Source organism: Amphibalanus amphitrite, unplaced genomic scaffold (genome assembly GCF_019059575.1).
Source record: "Amphibalanus amphitrite isolate SeventyFive unplaced genomic scaffold, NRLGWU_Aamphi_draft 000903F_arrow, whole genome shotgun sequence".
NCBI classification, from domain to species: Eukaryota; Metazoa; Arthropoda; class Thecostraca; order Balanomorpha; family Balanidae; genus Amphibalanus; species Amphibalanus amphitrite.
This window is the reverse complement of record NW_024882397.1, coordinates 122,915-143,014: the sequence shown is the minus strand read 5'-3', so window position 1 is coordinate 143,014 and position 20,100 is coordinate 122,915. Positions and strand designations below refer to the sequence as shown.

The window sequence follows — 20,100 nt, the reverse complement described above, 5'->3', positions numbered from 1 at the left end:
CAGAAGCCGTATTTTCCTTTACCTTGAACCCTATGCACCACATGCCTATCAGCGCGACCATTAATTTTCCCAGAACTTTGGAAGGGGTTAGAACAGTATCAACGAAGGTCGTTGACAGCCGCCCAGCAAAAAAGGGGAGGGCTCTCGGCCCGCTCCAGGAATCAGCACTCTAAGCCGCCGTAAGGTTACCCGCGCTACCGGGCGTCCTAGCGGCAGCCACCTCCAAGCAGACAAGCAAGCCGCCCCGAAGCCGTTGTAGAAAAGTACATCCTCGGCAGACTAGACAGCTGCCCCGAGGCCGTTGTAGAATGGGACATCCCCGGGTAGACTAGCGAGCTGCCCCGAGGCCGCTGTAGAAGGAGACACCCCGGGCAGACTAGCGGGCTGTCCCGAGGCCGTTGCAGGAGAGGATACCCCCGGGCAGACTAGCGAGCTGCCCCGCGGGGTCGTTGTGGAAGGGGACACTCTGGGGCAGACTAGCGAGCTGCCCCGAGGCCGTTGTAGAAGGGGGCACCCCAGGCAGACTAGCGAGCTGCCCCGAGGCCGTTGTAGGCGAGGACCCCCCCCCCCGGGCAGACTAGCGAGCTGCCTCGGGGTCGTTGTAGAAGGGGATACCCCCGGGGCAGACTAGCGAGCTGCCCCGAGGTCGTTGTAGAAGGGGACACCCCGGGGCAGACTAGCGAGCTGCCCCGGGGTCGTTGTAGAAGGGGACACCCCCCCCCCCCGGGCAGACTAGCGAGCTGCCCCGGGGTCGTTGTAGAAGGGGACATCCCCGGGCAGACTAGCGAGCTTCACCCGGGACTTGCAGAATTGGGCATCCCAAGATTCTCCGAATGTTCAAGGCAATTACCCGACCTGAATACCAAAAATACCCGTTTTTGAAATCTGATAGTATCCGCATCACCCGCCACGGGCAACAAGCTTGCCTTTCCGCGAAGCTCCGGATTTATCAGGGACCAAATGACCGGCATACAGACAACCCCTACGCTGTAAACAGGCCAATATGGGTTTAAAGGTTGCCGTTGCTTCCTAGCTAGACACGTTTTGGAGGTGTTTACTGCCTCCAAACGCAGAGCTGGCTCAATGTCACCCATAGAAGGTACAGTAACTCACCCACCAACCAACCAGGCAGGTCCTGAGTGACGTGAACCCTGATGCTGGCGAGGGGTACCCCGTACCAGTGCTCCAAAGTTTGTTGATTCAGGTGGGAAACGACATCCAAATGAAAATCATTTTTCACTCGCCTCCATTATTTAAGCCCATTTTCCACTCCCAATTTTGCCAAGAAAAAGCATTTGCATGGACCGATAGCCATTTTACTTCCCACATACCAGCCTTGTATTAAATTTTGCTGTACATTCTTTTTCCACTCTTTAGGCCTTATCTGACCATCAATTTTCCACCCTTTTCCCTTATTTGGTGAGTAATTTTCATAGACCCGGGAAACAGGGGGGGGGCAGCGGGGGCGCTTGCCCCCCCCCCAACCTGAGAGCCGAGGGGGCGGCGCCCCCTCAACATTGAGGCAGCGAGAAAGGATCTTCCCTCCCTTTTCCTGACTTCGTTTCCTTTATGTATCTAAACATAAGCACACGGCCATTTCCTTGCCATCTGAATGGTTTCTGCTGTTACAGTGTCGATTTGACATCTGCTGTTGTCATCCCGCTCTTGTTTGGGCCTGGCCTTGGCCATAAGTTTGGCAGGCCAGCTTTTACATTGGACCATTTTGAGTCAACCTTGAGAAATACCTAACGTACAACTGTGGTTAAATCGTTGCTATAGGTATGACAGTTTACCCGCTCCGGGTGTAAGGGAGGGGTGTGGGGCAATGAGTGCACTGACGTGGTGCCCTTGGAAGGCCGGTATGGGATTAAAAGCTCAGCGACACTAAGCGCTTGTATGGTGCCTTCGGATATCGTTAGCATCCTCAGAATCACCGGCGTAGGGCCCTCAGAGCCGCCGGTAAGGGGCCTTTAGAGGCACTGGTGTGGGAATGTCATGCAGGTGCCGGTGTGGGCGCTCAGAGGTGCTAGTGTGATTCTCTCAGAGGCGCCGGTGAGGGTCCTTACAGGCGTTGCTGTGGGCCCTCATAGACGCTGGTGTGGAGCCGTTACAGACGGGTGTGGGGCCTGAGCTGCGGACGCGAACCCTCTACAAGCCGGCAGGGGGTTCTCAGTGACCGGCAAGAGGCCCTTAGGCCAGCAGAAGAAGTTCTGCGGGGTCCTTAGAGACCGGCATGGTACTATCAGACGCCGGTGGGGCCCTGAGAGTCACCGGACCGGCGTGGGGCCCTCAGAAGTCACCAGTGGGTGGCCTTTAGATGCGCCGGTGTTGGGTAGGGATTCGGGTCCCCACTCAGAGTCGCCGATATAGGGCATTAACCCGCGAGTTGCTGGGGGGGGGGCGTTAAACGCCCCCACTTTTTTCGCCGGGCCATAGCATAAAAACGGCGCGCCGCAGGCGCGCCAAATTTTGGGTACCTGTAGGGAATTGATTGAAGTTTATTGTGACAAAGTTTCAAAAAAATCGGTAGGAAAATTTTTGAGATATCGAGGTTTTAGTGACGTCATGATTTCTGAGTTTTCGACCAAAAACGGCATATGTTCAAAAAATCATATAAAATCACAGAATAGACATACAGACATGCTGTAAACGCCATTAGACTGCCAATACCATGATCAATCAAATGGCTATCTTCGATTATTGATTATCGTTCCGCATTTTCCATAATCTTGAACTGAATCTTGGCAATTTTTCGTGACTACTTTACGACCATGATACATGAATTTCTTAAATTGAACTTTTTGAGTCAAACACGTACACATATGATAAAATAAATGTCACCATCGTGTTCTACGCCCCAAATTACCTATAAAACATGTGTCACAGTCTGCGAATATCAGTTTTGATTTTCGGGGATATGTGCCTACCCGGTTGACCTGACCTTGACCCTGACCTATGCTTGACTGACCCCTACATAGAGCTGACACTCTTGTAGGCCTTATAAGATGGATTGTGCACCGTTTTGACAGAGTTTATGGCGAGAGGCGCCCATTGCGAAGTCCTGAAGTCCATGCTACTGAAAGCCCGATTTCAGGTGTTTGACCTGACCTTGACCCGACCTGTGACCTCAAAATTCAACTTTAAAGTACTCATCTGAAGCGTCTCGTCGCGCTCTTTCGTTTGCCGCCTCGTGCGTTTCGCTGCGCCTATTGGTTCTCGAGTTATCGGCTGGGGGCGTTTAACGCCCCCCCCCCAGCAAACGGTGGGTGGCGAAATACCCCAGCAACTGCCGGGTTAATAGGCACTAGTGTAGGCACTCAGAATTGGGGGTGTGAAACCTTCAGAGACACCGGTGTGGGCCCCCATAGGCGCCGACGAGGGCCCCCACAGTTGCCGTTATAGGGCTCTCAGAAAAATAATTGTGGGACCATCACAGGCGGGAAATGCCCCTAGAACTGGGCCCTCATAGGCCGGTAAGAACTTTCAGAGGCCAGTAAGGGGCCTGTGGAGACCACTGAAGGGCCCTTAAAAGGCACAAGAGGCCCTCAGAATCCGGCGTGGGGCCCTTAAAGAGATCTTAGTGTGGCAATTTAGGGTCCATGAGGTGCTCTAATGAGCCCCATGGGGCCCTTCGATATGGCCATTGTTAACCACCAGTGGTCAAATGGCGCCGCAGGGCCCCTCGGACCCGAGGCTCCCTTTGAACCCGATGGGGAGGTGGGGTACGTGTCCCCTTAGACCCCTAGCTACGCCACCGTTTCATATGCATCATGTCAGGTATTTTATATGCTCGCCCCCCTTGAAAATCGTTCCCGGGCCCCTAGGAATTTTCCTTTGACACCCAAGCCAAAATACAATTTTGGGACACTGAGGGGAACTCCCAGTCCTAACAACGCATACTGACTTACTTCATTTTAGCTATTAATGATAGTAACTGACCTGTATGTTCGATGTTCATTCGCTGTTTTTGCAGGAGAAAGGTCATATTATATTCTATAGCGACAAGTAGAAATAATTTGCTAAGAAATAGACCGCTTTGAAGATAGTTACAGACGATTTAAAAACCCTCAGCAGCAGCAGCAGCAGCAGCAGCAAACCAATGTTGAAAACACGTCTAACGTTAGAGTTGACAAGATTTCATTTTTTCTCTTCGGGCTTCGCCTAACGATTCTATCACAATGTTATTACTATCTTAGCATCTTACTTTCCACCAGCATTGCCCTTATGTCCCTATTGGTGGAACCAGATATCCCCTCAAAAATGCCGATATCGCCATGCCCAAGCGTTCACTATCCACCCTATCGGGTCCCCTAGAACCTCCATTAACAGATATGTTCCGGGCCCCGTACATGGAATAACGTACCTTTCAAAACCCCGGCCACCTTGGCCTATACCTGACGATGTCCCGTAAGACCTGCTAGGCAGCACCACTGGAGCAAGATGAGCTGGGAGGGGTCGGACTCCCTCAGCTGACGTGGGAGCTGTGAAGGAATCCTCCAGCGGCCGAAGAAGACTCTGGCAAAGCGGGCCGGCCCCGCCGAGTGTGCCGATCCGTCGCCGTTCAGAGTCTGATGCCAACCATCAAGCCATGGAAGAAAAAAAAATAGATTGTGTCACATAACCATTTTTAGCCGAAATCTCGTATCAAAAAGGGGCTATATACGAGTATACTGGCGCCATTTATCTGACAATGCGTGTGATGACATATCGGCAGGATATGCATATTGCAGATGTCGCTTATGCATGCCTTGGCAATGCCCTATTGACCAACGACAAGGAAGGCACCTCACTCTGGCAAAAAAAAAAACTATTTACAAACGCCACTACCATAAAAAACGAAACACAGTTAACTCGTACCTCAATGCAGATTGAGAGCCACACAATCACGGGCTATCCTAAACCTGCATCCTAGAAAATGGCATACCTACTGCAGCCTTTAAACATGGGTGTGAAAACTTCCTCTGGGTAATAGCCTGTAACTTACTAGGCTATCGCTAATGCATCCCAAAACCACCTTACATAATTCCCCATCTAATCCATAATATCTTAGTCCGCCGAGACTTATCACACCCAAACTGGGTTCCACTGTATCATCACCTCTGTACCTCTGTATCAACCACTAAACCTTTCATCCCAACCTAACACCAGATAACAATGCCATCTTAGACCAATACCATTGCATTGGTTATCCTTACAATGAACTCCATTTACCCTCTCAAGTCTCACCCGGCAGTTGGTACCCTTGTTATCAACAATCCCTAACCCACTAATGAAAACCCCGCTTGGACACGCTCGGACAGAGCCAACATCACCAGCAGCTCATTCTCCACGGGGTACGCCCACCTGGCACACCTTACGCCAGTAACCGTTCACCTGTATGGGAACCACAGTTCAACCAACACCAGGCACCACAAAACGGCAATTCTACCAACTCTCTGCACAACCACCGGCCAACACCACGTGGCCACCAAACCCTACGCCGGCCAGGCCGTGCACTCTGAGCTGCTACACCGAGAAAGCATGAGCTGATTTCACTCACACGGAGTGTAGAATGGCAAAGTCCGGGCGTTCCGTTCCAGGGAAGAAAAAAAAACCAGTTACAGCTATGTTTCACCTAGCAAATACCTACACTCAATCTCCCAAAATCTGAAAAAAAACACACCAAGACTATTCCTACCAGCAGTCCAAGTTTCGTTGTTTTATCTAACCTTCAAAGAACCTATAATACCGGGCATTTGCCGACCCATTGCTCATCGACCCTTTTCTTACCGTGATAGCATAACATTAGCACAAAATAACCAAACCTCATGCCGAAAATGAAAAAAATCAGATAGAAACAACAAACCAGTAAAAAATAAACAAAAACCCCGAAAGAAAAAAAAAACATCCTCGTCAATCCATATAGCATTTATATAAAAACTGAACCTATACTCTCCTTGATGTCTTCCAGTTTCCACTGAACACGACCGCAGTAAACGCAAAAACATTACAGAGCGAGAACACTGCTGACTTGCGTCAGACCGGGCGGCTTAGAACAGAGTGACCGCGCAAATGCACTCAAACCCCGCGCCGTCACCGTCACGTGACACGAGTCGCTCCGCCAATCAGAGGAGGCCGCCGCCTTAGCGGCCTTGCCGCCCGGGGGCGCAGGCGGCCGCCCGCCTGCCGCCGAACGCTGCTCGCAGATGCCGGCCCGGCTCCGGGGCCGACCCAGAGAAGACGCTCGTAGTGTCGCGGAAAAACCGGTTATATCTTGTCATATATAACCGGGCGTATTTATGTGGTTGTGTAGAGAAGAAACGGCGCTACAAAATTGCTATCTCGGATTTTCGAAACTTTGGATTTTCACCCCCAAAAATAAAAAAATGATTTTTTTAGAAATACTCAAAAAAGTTCCAAAATTTTTCGAATTTCGAAAAAAGGAATATATGTGATAGTCCCTGCACTCTTCGATATACATACCCAAAATTTAGATCAATACCTCATTGTTTGTCCAAGTTATAGCGAAAAAACTGTTCAAAATTAGTGACGTCAAATTTTTTAACTCAATTTTTAGCAATTCTAGACCACGTAGCGCAAAACGGAGACCACCATTGAACTCCGCGTGACGAGCTGCATCGAATCGATAACCATTTTATGCAAGATATCAATTTTGAAATTTGACCTAATTTGACCTGACCTTGACCTGACCTTCACCAAAACATAATCTCAACTGACCCCAAGGGCTGCCTGTCCCACATAATCGTATTTGGCATATAAAATGGATCATAAATCCTGCATCACATGATATTTTTAATTTGTGACCCTCAGTGACCTGACCTCTGTGACCTGATCTGGTATCAGTGACCTCAAATAGCAAAATATGTGTTTGAAGAACATTTCCCCATCGATGATTTTCAATGAAATGCATTTTACTTGATTTTACAACGCATTTCTTGAAATGCCTGTAAACGGTGAAAATTCGACCTTTGACCTGACCTGTAACGTCATCGGTTTAACCGAGGTCAATGAAATTGAGTCACAAGGTAGTGCCCCGTTGGGGCTATCCAACGCCGTTTGCCGCTTGTCGCTATGTTGCGTGGTTCTCGAGATCTTAGGGGGGGGGGGCAAAATGCCCCCCCCCCATCAGACCGTGTTGCTCGGCAGACCCCATCAGGGCGCGGGTTAATACCTGGAGATGACTGCACAATGTTTGAGCGGGGACCCGAACAGATGTGTGAACACATCGGTATCTTTCATTTGCAAAAAAATGTGCGAAGTGTCACAAAATATGTTAATATTAATGCATGTATCCTCTAGGTATATACATGCATGACAGATTATTCATCGAAAAGTAATAGTACAGCCCACCGCTAAAGTAATGTAGGGTTTTACCAATCTCAATGGTTGGCTTTGACTGGTGATTGTTTAATGCGGAGTGATTGAAAAGATGATGTCAATAGCTAAAGTTGCAGCTGCAAGGGTGACGATACATATAAGCTACATTCAAAGTTTCATTGTAGTCTGGCTAATCGTTCCTAAGCTTCAGGAGCAGAACATACCCATGACTGAAACCGCACATTACTTCTGCTGTGGACTGAGTCATTGCTTTGGAATCTTCTTTGTCTACCTTTTCCAATTAGCGTTGGGTAACTGTAATCGTAAATACTTACTCAGCAGTGCTTATTACTGCAGTCTAAACGCTGTTTGGCCATACCACAACACCGAACGCGTGTATGTAAGCGACCAACAGGAAAACAACCGTTTGTCATCACGACCATGTAACACGGAAATATTGGGCCGGGCCGGTTTTTAACAGGTCTGTCACGGGCTAGAGCGACTATATAGGGGCAGCTTTCCGTTTGTTTTCTACCAGTCTGCACTAGTTTGAGCCATTGCTTAGAAGTGTCTATTTACCAGGTAAGTCTATTATTGAAATAAGTGCCACTAATATATCATTGGTATCACGTGTGACTTGTATGATTTATGTGTTTTAAAGACAAAATCTAAAATAAACTAATTTAACTTTCCAATCGGTGGGGGGGCATTTTTTGCCCCCCCCCCTTTAGTTTTTTCGATATATCTCCAGAAACGCTGCGCCGATCGTCACCAAACTTTCAGTACCCTCCCGTGAGTAGCTATTGCACATTGTGACCAAATTTTTTTTCCAAAGGCTATGATAGGTTGGCCGCTAATGACGTCAGAGTGACGTCATTTTGCCATTTTCGACCCAAAAAAGGTTTTGTGGGAATAGCTGTCAGGCCTACAGCTTTAGAGATACAGAAAAATGTTTCAACATAAAAGGTATAGAATTAAGAGGGCTACAAAACTGTCATCTCGGATTTTTTATATTGACCCCCAAAAATAAAAAAGAATTGAATAAAATAGTCGAAAAATCTAAAGAGTTTTTGAATTTCGAAAAAAGGAATATATGTGATAGTTCCTACCGCCTTCTATCAATATACCAAATTTGAGATCGATACCTCTTTTTCTTTTGGCCAAGTTATAGCGAAAAAACTTCAAAATTGATGACGTCAAATTTTCAAACTCAATTTTTAGCAATTCTAGACCTCGTATCGCAAAACAAAGACCACCATTAGACTCCCCGTACGAGCTGCATCGAATCAATACGCATTTTATGCAAAACTATTAACTTTGAAATTTGACCTTTTTTGACCTGACCTTGACCTGACCTCCATAAGAAAGTGACCTAAACCATACCTGATGGTCTTATAACCAACACCATTGAGTTGAAAAATTGGCCATAAAACATGCATCGCACAACCTTAGTAATGTTGGGTTCACGTGGTGACCATTGGTGATCTGACCTGTGACCTGACCTGGTATGACCAGTGACCTCTAATAGCAACATATGTACTAGACAACTCAGACGCCCTATCGCTGATTTTCGACAAAATGCATTTAACTCGGTGTTATAGCACCTCCCTTATCCCGCGCCCCGTAGGGCTATCGGCGGACCCTACCACCCGCAGGGGGGTGGGGTGCGTTTCGGTCCCCCCTAAGATCTCGGAAATTTACCGTCCGATTTTCAAAATTCAAACGAAGTTCGATAGTCCCTCCCGGGAACTACCTTGTGACCAAATTTCATTGACCTAGGTCAAACCGATGACGTCACAGGTCAGGTCAAAGGTCGGATTTTCACCGTTCACAGGCATTTCAAGAAGTGTGTTGTGAAATCGAGTAAATTGGTAAGTTATTGAAAACCATCGATGGTACATTGTTCGTAAAGCACATACTTCACTATCTGAGGTCACTGACACCAGGTCACGTCACAGAGGTCAGGTCACTGGGGGGTCACATTATGAAAGTGTCGTGTGATACATGTTTTATGGTCCATTTTACATGACAAATGCGATTATGTGGGTCAGGCAGCCTTTGGGGCCAGCTTAGGTCACGTTTTGGTGAAGGTCAGGTCAAGGTCAGGTCATATTAGGTCAAATTTCAAAATTGATATTTTTGCATAAAATGGGAACCTATCGATTCGATGCAGCTCGTCACGGGGAGTCAAATGGTGATATTTGTGTTGCCCTACGTGGTCTAGAATTGCCAAAAATTGCGTTTGAAAATTTGATGTCATCATTTTTGAACAGTTTTTTTTCTATAACTTGGCCAAAAACCGAGATATCGATCTGAAATTTGGTATGAAGATAGAAGATGGTAGGTACTATCACATATATTCTGTTTTTTTTTTCGAAACTAAAAAAACTTTTGGATTCTTTGGCTAACATATCCAAAAAATCGAATTTTTGATATTTGGGGGTCAAAACTCAAAAATTTCAAAAATCCGAGATAGCAGTTTTGTAGCCCCGTCAATTCTACACCTTTTATGTCTGATCATTTTTCTGTAGCTTCAAAGCTGTAGGCCTGACAGCTCTTCTCGCGAAGGTCTTTCTTCGGTCGAAAATGGCAGAACATGACGTCATTCTGACGTCATTTGTGGCCAACCTATCATAGCCTCTGGAAAAATGTATGGGCGCAATGTGTAAAAGTGATGCCCGGAGGGGTCCTGAAAGTTTGATGGCGATATCTCTAGCCGTTTAGGAGATATTGACGGAAAAGGACAGCCCCCCCCCTACGGGGCGCGGGCTAGAATACATGTGGACGGTGAAACATTTTATCTTTGACCTGACCTGTGACGTCATTGGTGACCCCAAAGGTCAATGAAATTTGGTTCTTCTGGACAAATTTGACAGGGCTATCGAACGCCGTTTAAATTTTCCGGATCCGTCCAGTAGGCAAAAAATTTCTTTTTTTTCGGAGATACGCGGGGGGGGGGGGGGCAAAAAATGCCCCCCCCCACCGCGCGGAAGGTGGCCGGGAGGCCCACCGCCTTCCGGGTTAAGCATGGGTGCGGAGCCAGAGCCGGAGCCGCCGGAGCCGGCATATCTTGCCCGGAGTCGGAGCCGGAGCCGGAGCTGTAAAAAAGGGGGCGACTCCGGCTCCTGTTTGTTTTTGAAGAGGAAAAAAATTATTGACCTAGTTCGGTTTGACAGTACAAGGCAGTGACAGTACATGAGGTATTCAAAATAGCCTTGTTATGCAAATACAGAAGCAACGTGAGCCAATCCCATCGTCTTTTTTATTCCACCCGTATATAATTGCATGGGGGATGTACTGAGTACTGGAGCCGGATCCGGAGCCGGAGCTGCCGGAGCCGGACCATTTTACTCGGAGCCGGAGCCGGAGCCGGATCCGTCATGACATTTCACCTGGAGCCGGAGCCGGGGCCGGAACCGATTTTTTTCTCCGTAGCCGGAGCCGGAGCCGGAGCCGGAGCCGGAGCCGTCTGAAATTTCCACGGCTCCGCATCCCTGATTTTAAGTTTAACCAGCTGCATCACTGTAGACATGATTTGATAAATAGGATAATTAAGTGTGTCCTTTCCTAGCCACCTATGTAGAACAAAAGCACACACCCTCCCAAGATTATTTGTCAAACGATTGACCTCGACTTAGTATCAACGTGCGATGGACCAGCGCGAATTTACTCTAACAGAACGAAAGACATGCAATACGGGAGGCACAAAAGCTGTCATACACTGGCAATATTAACAGTTTTCAAACAATACGCAGAGACCGTCGTAAATGGGCAAAGAATAAACCAAGTTTTGCATTAGAACTAAAAAAAAATCACCCCTTCTGCACTCCAAATTCCACCAATTTTACGTTTTCTCATATTTCCAGAATAGCAGTCATGAAGGTCGCCGTCGTTCTCGCCTGCCTGCTGGTGGCAGTCGCTGCCAAGCCCCAGTTCCGTGGATCTCATCTCGGAGGACTGGGCGGATTTGGTGGTGGATTTGGCGGAAATGCTGGCGGAAACGCCCAGTCTGGCTCCATCCAAGCCCAGTCGACCGGTCCTTTTGGCGGCACCAGCCAGATCCAAAAGAGCAGCTCGAGCGCTGGAGTAAGTTTTTCTTCGATTTCTACTTCAGATGTTTTTTTTTACCATCAAACAAGCCAAGCCAGTGCGTAATGCCCTACAATACTGAGTATGCTCATACATGGCAAATATCGTTAATTATCTGTTACTTACCAGTAAAACGCCTTTTGGGCGAAGAACGAGCGAGCGAGATAGTGAGCCCTGCACGTGCAGAAGTGCGAGAGGGTACTTCCAACGGGCTTGCGCAAAGCACCCTTCTAACCGGTAGCTAGCGGTGTACCAAATTTGAACGCAATCGGCCCAGCCGTTCCTGAGATCTGGAAGCGGCATTCTGCACGTGCGCACGTGCAAACGGGGTCCAAACTGACTTTTGCACGGCACCCTACTAACTGGTCCCCAACCTTGTACCAAACTTGAGCGCAATCAGCCCAGCCGTTCTCGAGATCTGGAAGCGCCCCCTGCACGTGCGCACGTGCAGTAGCACCTTAACCCCAACACATGGGAATGCATTGCCTGGTGGGTGCCTACCTGTATGCCAAGTTTCAGCGAAATTGCCCCAGTAATTACCGAGTTATTAAAATGGGAACAAATTTGACACCTCCTATTGTTGTATTTTGCACGTGCAATGGGGGTGACCGACATGCATCGAGAGTATCCTATTTTTGGTAGAAGGGATGCTGCTACCCTATAAAAATTGCCGCAAGTCAATCGCCCAAGCGGTTGCTGAGATATGAGCCTCTCAAAATCACTACTTTTGCAAAACAGCTTAAACCTCCTTGACTTTTCACGTGGCACGTGCCACGATGGTCACTGAGATGTATCAAAGGTAGTCAATTACGGGGTAGAAGGGATGGGGCTACCCAGCAAAAAAGACCGCAGGTCAATCGGTCCAGCGGTTGCTGAGATATAAGCCTCTCAAAAGCGTTACAGGCCGGGCCGGGCCGGGCCGGGCCGCTCATACTGAGATTTTTCCGTTATATTGAAAAGACTCGCTTCGCTCGCTGCGCTCGCTCGCTCGTAATCATTCAGTCTCATCCTAACTCATCATTAAACTAGCTTGACCAAACCAACTATTCAGCATTGAATTATTGGTTAATGTCACTGAGCTGCTCAAAGTTATATGATCCGTACAATATTTATAAAATCACAACTTCTCTGCAGGGATTTGCGTCTGGCCCGGGATCGGCCTCCTTCAACAGCGCCGGTAGCACTGTCGGACAGAGCACTGGTCTGTTCGGAAGCGACCAGTTCGCCAACAACCGGGCGACCAGCAACCAGTTCGGACGCTAGCCTCCAAGAACTGGAGTTTCGTGAAAGGCATCGGCGAAAACGCACGGATAGAGCAAACTTATGCAAGCATTTCGAATTAGCAAAATGTGTGGGTCATGTAGTGCGGCCAAAAATATTATCGACAATAAACGTTTCATCTTGGGGCGAATTTGGTAGTCATTAGTCAATGTATGCATGGGCGGCGCCACCGGGGGGGGGGGGGGACCGATCCCCCGCTATCGTAAGTTAGGGGGTACAGTACCCCCTATCGGCGAGGACCGTTCAGTAGTTGATAATAGTGCGTTGCGGAGTTATCCGTTGTAGTTAATGCATCGTTGGTTAATCAAGGCAGGTTCTGAATAAAGACTGCTGCTGGAATGCATCGCAGGTGGTCTAAGCCATCTGCTAAACATATGTATAGCTGTATGGAGCTATGATGCAAGTAGTTAACCCACGCCCCGTTGAGCTATCGGCGGACCCTACCATCCGTAGGGGGGGGGGGGGTGTTTCGCCCCCCCCCCCCCAAGATCTCGGAAATTTACCGGCCGATTTTTAAAACTCAAACGGCGTTCGATAGCCCCACCCGGGAATTACCTTGTGACCAAATTTCATTGACCTAGGTCAATCCGATGACGTCACAGGTCAGGTCATAGGTTGGATTTTCACCGTTCACAGGCATTTCAAGAAATGTATTGTGAAATCGAGTAAAATGGTAAGTTATTGAAAACCATCGATGGTGCATTGCTCGTTAAACACATGCTTTGCTATCTGAGGTCACTGATACCAGTTCAGGTCACAGAGGTCAGGTCACTGGGGGTCACAATATGAAAGTGTCGTGTGATGCATGTTTTATGGTCCATTTTACATGAAAAATGCGATTATGTGGGTCAGGCAGCCTTTGGGGCCAGATTAGATCATATTTTGGTGAAGTTCAGGTCAAGGTGAGGTCAAATAAGGTCAAATTTCAAAGTTGATATTTTTGCATAAAATGGGTAACGATTACATGCAGCTCGTCACGGGGAGTTCAATAGTGGTCTTTGTTTTGCCCTACGTGGTCTAGAATCGCTAAAAATTGAGTTCAAAAATTTGACGTCATCATTTTTGATGTTTTTTTTTCGCTATAACTTGGCCAAAAAACGAGATATCGACCTGATATTTGGTATGTATATAGAAGAGCGCAGGGACTATCACATAGTTATATTCCGTTTTTTTTTCGAAATTCGGATTTTTTTTACTTTTTCAGTTTTTTTTTTCAAAAGATATCAATTTTTTGAATTTTTAGGGGTCAAAAACCCAAAATTTTGAAAATCCGAGATTGCAGTTTTGTAGCGACGCTTTTTGTCTTCTAGGCCATATAAAGAACTTTGAAATTGCTTAGTAACTGTACGTTTGGTGAGCGTTTCAAGATTGCATTTTTTGCTCATTTTTGCTCGAACATGACCTCAGTTTGACCTCAATAACTTCTGACCTTAGGTGACCTAAGACTTGAACGTTGGTGTGAAGGTGTCAAATTGATGCCCGGGAAGGTAATGAAAATTTGGCGGCGCTGTGCGCCACCGTTTTATTGCTATTTAGGAAAAACAACAGGGGGGCCAAATTGCCCCCCCCCCCCCAACGGGGCGAGGGTTAACCATCGCCCGTCTGTTGCTGTTTCCACAGCCGCTTACGTAAGGGTGAGGACTCTGAGGAGTCGATCGGGCCCCCACGGCCTCTCTGACTCTGAGATGGAGCTGTGCATTATAAAACGAGCGTGTTACCCGTGACTATAGCAAGCCACTGCTGCCCATTTTTAAGGTCTTTGGTCATTTCGTCTCATTCAATAGGTCAAAGACAAGTGTCGAGAAAATCGGGAACCGCTATAACTTCTTAAAGTGAGAATTTGTGGCTAAAGATGAGCACCAGAAAAAGCTCATAAGCCAATGGTCATTATTGGTCCAGAGGCCAGTTTTATTAAATGTTTTGTGGAGGAAGTGTTTTAAATTTGATGCGCCGTAAATGCAGAAATACCCACAGAGTTCCAGAAAGGTATGGAATTTCAGTAAACTTGGTTGTGTCACCAATGGAGTCTGGTAGGTGGTGGTAATGGCCCTGCCTGGTGCCCAAAAAGGGGGCACGACCCCGAATGACCTATCGACCACTGATCTAAGGAAAGACTACGCTCGCTTCGCTCGCTCTGTTACGATTCCAAGTTAAAGAAGGTATAAATACACCAGGCGGATGTACTTTTTACACTGAACAAAATGACACCGTATAAGGGATCAATTGACTCTGACGAAAAGTCCGCCCCACAGGGGGGTCACCATGAGTCCCTAGAGGGGAATCCTAACACCAAAATATGGTGTTCGACACCGTATACTGGTGTCCAGATGCAATAAAGGAGGGCGTCACGACTCCTTGACCCGCAAGTTGCTGGGGGGGGGCGTTAAACGCCCCCACTTTTTTCGCCGGGCCATAGCATAAAAACGGCGCGCCGCAGGCGCGCCAAATTTTGGGTACCTGTAAGGAATTGATTTAAGTTTATTGTGACAAAGTTTCAAAAAAATCGCTCGGAAAATTTCTGAGATATCGAGGTTTTAGTGACGTCATGATTTGAGTTTTCGACCAAAAACGGCATATGTTCAAAAAATCATATAAAATCACAGAATAGACATACAGACATGCCGTAAACGCCATTAGACTGCCAATACCATGATAAATCAAATGGCTATCTTCGATTATTGATTATCGCTCCGCATTTTCCATAATCTTCAATTGAATCTTGGCAATTTTTCGTGACTAGTTCACGACCATGATACATGCATTTCTTAAAGGGACCCTCCCACCTCAACATTAGTTTTGAGTTGAGATAGTCAAGTTTGCGGCCAGGCTCAGAAACCACCATTTATCCTGGTCGCAACCCCCGCAGCTTAATGGTGTTCAAGAAATTTCTTCCCTTTACTTGCAGGGTGGGACCAGCGTGGTCCCTATCTCTTAACCATTACGGGAATCTGATGACGTCATCAGGCTTTCGAACGTCCGTTAAATGTTTGACTAAAACGTTTTGTAGCACGCGGTGGTATATGCTGCTTTGCGCGCAACAAATGCCGCACTTTCAAATAAAGTCGCTAGGAACAGCGGAGATCCCAACAAGTAAACAAAAGTAAAAGTCTAATATCTTGAAAACCGGTGAATATTTTTCGATGAAATTTGGTAGATATTCGTTTTCGCTCTTTCTGAACCGAGCGACATCGCTTTCATGCCAATTCATTAACTTTTTTGAAGGTGGGAGGGTCCCTTTAAATTGAACTTTTTGAGCCAAACACGTACACATATGATATAATGAATGTCACCATCGTGTTCTACGCCCCAAATTACCTATAAAACACGTGTCACAGGCTGCGAATATCAGTTTTGATTTTCGGGGATATGTGCCTACCCGGTTGACCTGACCTTGACCCTGACCTATGCTTGACTGACCCCTACATGGAGCTGACACTCTTGTAGGCCTTATATGATGGATTGTGCACCGTTTGGACAGAGTTTATGACGAGAGGCGCCCATTGCGAAGTCCTGAAGTCCATGCTACTGAAAGCCCGATTTCAGGTGTTTGACCTGACCTTGACCCGACCTGTGACCTCAAAATTCAACTTTAAAGTACTCATCTGAAGCGTCTCGTCGCGCTCTTTCGTTTGCCGCCTCGTGCGTTTCGCTGCGCCTATTGGTTCTCGAGTTATCGGCTGGGAGCGTTTAACGCCCCCCCCCCCCAGCAAACGGTGGGTGGCGAAATACCCCAGCAACTGCCGGGTTAAAAAGGTCGCGACTCCTTTCGAGTGACACCCTCCCGGAGAATCACTGACCCCTAGTTTTAGTGTCTGACGCCCCGTATATGGTGTCAGACTCCCTGCGTGACACCTTTCAGAAGAATCACTGACCCCTTTTCTTAGTGTCCGACACCCCCTCATATGGTTTCGCGACTCCCGTTGCGTGACACCCTTCAGGAGAATCACTGACCACTTTTCCTAGTGTCCGACAACCCCCATATGGTGTCAGACTCCCCTGTTTCGGTGACACTACGTTCAGGTGTCTGATTTCTTCCTTAATGGCTCTCAAAATGGGCTCACTGACACGCATAATGTGGTAACATAATGAAATGAAAAATCCAAATATGCTAATAACGTTTTTATATTTTGATACCTAACATCTTTGGATTTTTCATTTCATGGAGATACCACATCATGGGTGTCGGTGAACCCATTTAGGGAGTCATTGAGGGAGACATCAAACACCGGAACGTGTGTCATCGAAACAGGGGAGCAAAACACGTGACGGCAAGTGATCGGGTCCCACCGCCCGGTCACTTGCCTCCCATCACATCTCCCACCATCACACGTGTCGTTCGGCCGATGCGCCGTTCGTTCGGCCCCACCCCCACCTCCCCCCCCCCAAACCCGCCAACAACCGCCAAACCCGACAACAGACACAGGAGTGGAAAACGGTCGTGTATTACAGCTGTACTCAGGCGCGGATACAAGGGGGGGGCCATGGGGGCCATGGCCCCCCCCCCTTGGCCGATTTTTTTTCAAAAATAAAATAAAAAGTTTAAAAGTTAAAAAGCTGAAAAGGGGGCCTGCTGAAAATAAAGTGGCCGAAATCCGATGAGTTTTTTTTTTAACCTAACCACTTAGTTATTTCTTAGAAGACTAGCTGAGAAGACTTCTTTGTTAGAAGATTGGTAAAGCTTTTCATAACTTGGAGGTCTCTTATACTCACAGAGATGACCACTTTTACAGGGCCTCCTAACCTGCACAGAGGGCCTCCAAGCCTGCACAGATGTTGAGATGTTGCCTGAACAGCTAGATAAGCTCAATAGACGCAGTTTTTTTTTGGGGGGGGGCCCAACAAGTGGGAAGATGGGGCCTCCAACAGGTGGGATTATGGGGGGGGGGCCTCCTGGTTTCTAATGGCCCCTCCCTTGGAGATTTTCTGGATCCGCCCCTGGCTGTACTCCTGTCAGCGGACCACACAATCTGCCATGGCGATGAACCTGCCTCTCACCTGTCCTGGGTCACTCGCAGCGGGCAAAAAAAAAAATCAACCGACCCCCCTCCCCGCCTCCTTCATTGCCGGTCAGCGGCCGTCGCTAACGTCTCACTACTTGTAGATCTTATGAAGCACACACTCCGTGACCTTTGTGACCTGCATGCGGAAGCCGCAAACTTTGTTGTACAGGACGGAACCCAGCCGCCCATACCCTGAAGGGAATTTGGCGGTGTGGTATCAAACAACCTTCTCAAACAAACCTTCCGTTATTATTTACAACGACATCTTCAACCGATCCAAACCGACATAACTGACCGACCGACCGACCAACAGTTTCTCTCAATTCCACATAACCGACCGACCGACCGACCGACATCACACACACAATTCACCAACCGAACCAACCGAACCGACCGTCCGACATCTCTCGATCCCCATCTCACCGTTTTCCCTCCAAAAAGTATAAACACTCAGCTGACGACGAACTCTACCGGTTTCTACTGGCCGCGTCGCCATGACAACGGTTTTCTACCATTCCGCCGCTCCGTAGTATGAAGGAGCCGCCGCTCCGTAGTAAGTGCAAGACAGGCCGGTAGATGGCAGCACGTACCGCGCGGCGCGGCGATAGCGGCAGAGTCCGCGACATCCTCCCCCCTCTCATATGTGCGCAGGACATATGAGACAGCTCACGTACCCTTATACTAACAGACGCCAAGTCACATCACCAAGTCGGGCATCTGAGAGCCAGAGAGGGCACATCAGGCTCAAGCATCCTCGGAAGCAGGGAGCACCTCCAAATCATGCAGACGTTGCACGGCCCTAGTCTTTTTTCCCTTAGCTGTCCTGACTTCAGCGGACCTGGAGACACCGTCCCTACCCGGGAAGAGCCTTGTCACTACCCCCAGGTCCCACTTCAGACGAGGCTGCTTCTCGTCCTGCAGAAGGACCACTGCCCCTTCTGCCAGCTTACCTTGTGACCGAAACTTGCGCACCGATAGCGGCAAAGATCGGACATACTCCTGGCTCCAGACGTTCCAGAACTTCTGCAAGCGCTTCTCCCTCACCTGCGATCTCGCCCGAAGTTCTCCCACTGACACCTCGGCCGGGTCATCTGCCTGTCTGGCTTGAAAGCCGACACTGTGACCGGTGAGGAAGTGATTCGGGGTCAGAGGGGTGGGTGTGTCCACTGAGTCACCCACGAACGTCAGAGGGCGCGAATTCACGCACGCCTCAACCTCTGTGAGCACAGTCACCAACTCCGCCTTCGTCAAGTGCCGCTGCCCCACGGACCTCTTCAGACCGGATTTCACACAGCCCACCAAACGCTCAAACTGCCCGCCCCACCACGGAGCGAGAGGAACTGAGAACTTAAACCTAGGAGAGAGACGGCCTAGATACTTCTGTAGGAGCGTCTCAGCCGCGTGCACGCGAAGACTTTTCATGAAAAGTCTTCGCATTGTCACAGTACACTACCGACGGCACTCCTCTCCTGGCAGCGAACTTGCGGAATGCAAGCATGAAATCATCCAACGACAACGAGTCAACCAACTCCAAATGAACTGCCCGCACCTGTGAACAACAGAACAAACAAATCCAGAACTTCTTGTTCGGGAAGTCGACACTGTAGACTGGACCCGCGAAGTCACATCCGCAGACCTGGAACGGTCGACTCCGCGTGACCCTGTCAGCCGGCAAGGGAGCGGCAGGCTCACAGCACGCCTGTGACGCCAGCCGTCGACACGCCACACACGCCCTCACGACACGCCGCGCTATCGTCCGGAGGCCCACGACCCACAACTCGGCTCTCAAAGCCGTAATCAGAGTAGAAACACCAGCGTGTTTCATGGTACGGTGCTGCTCACGTACGATCAGCTCAGACAGGTAACCCTTGGGGAGAATGACGGGATGTTTCTCCTCGTACGACAAGTCTGAAAACTGCAACCGACCGCGGACACGCAGAAGCCCGTCCTCGCCCAGAAAGGGCGTCAAGTTCAGGATCTTAGAGGACTTGGGCAGCTGCTTACCCTCTCTCAGCAGCGTCACTTCTTCCTGAAAGTCGCCCGCCTGCGCCTCCCGATACAGCTGTAGACGCGCCGCTGAAAGCTCCTCAGCCGTCAGCTCGCCAACCTGACGCTGTGAAGCAGACTTCGTGTTAGTCACAAAGCGTAGAATCCATGCCATCACACGAGTAGCCCTGGTCAGCGTCCCATACCGGTCCACCTGCAGGAGTCTGCGGTCATGGTCACTGGTTCCCGTCACGACCGTGGTCAAGACTCCGACATCACCTGCGCCGGCCTCCTCTGGAAGTGAGTCAGCGGCCGACATCTCGTCCTCTTCCGAGCAGGACGAGCTATCAGAATCAGCCAGCCAGGCCGGACCTCTGAACCACAGAGAAGATGTGATCAGCGTCTCGGCGGACACCCCACGGGTCAG

General features: G+C 48.8%; 1 protein-coding gene across 1 annotated transcript; it reads left to right on the top strand.

Annotated features, from left to right (window-relative positions):
- Positions 1 to 7,824: 7,824 nt before the first annotated feature.
- LOC122367900 (glycine-rich RNA-binding protein 3, mitochondrial-like) lies at positions 7,825 to 12,817 on the top strand. Its single transcript, XM_043341425.1, has 3 exons — positions 7,825 to 7,899; positions 11,184 to 11,403; positions 12,541 to 12,817. The coding sequence occupies exons 2-3, from the start codon at positions 11,194 to 11,196 to the stop codon at positions 12,667 to 12,669; spliced, it is 339 nt and encodes a 112-aa protein (XP_043197360.1). The 5' UTR covers positions 7,825 to 7,899; positions 11,184 to 11,193; the 3' UTR covers positions 12,670 to 12,817.
- Positions 12,818 to 20,100: the final 7,283 nt, after the last annotated feature.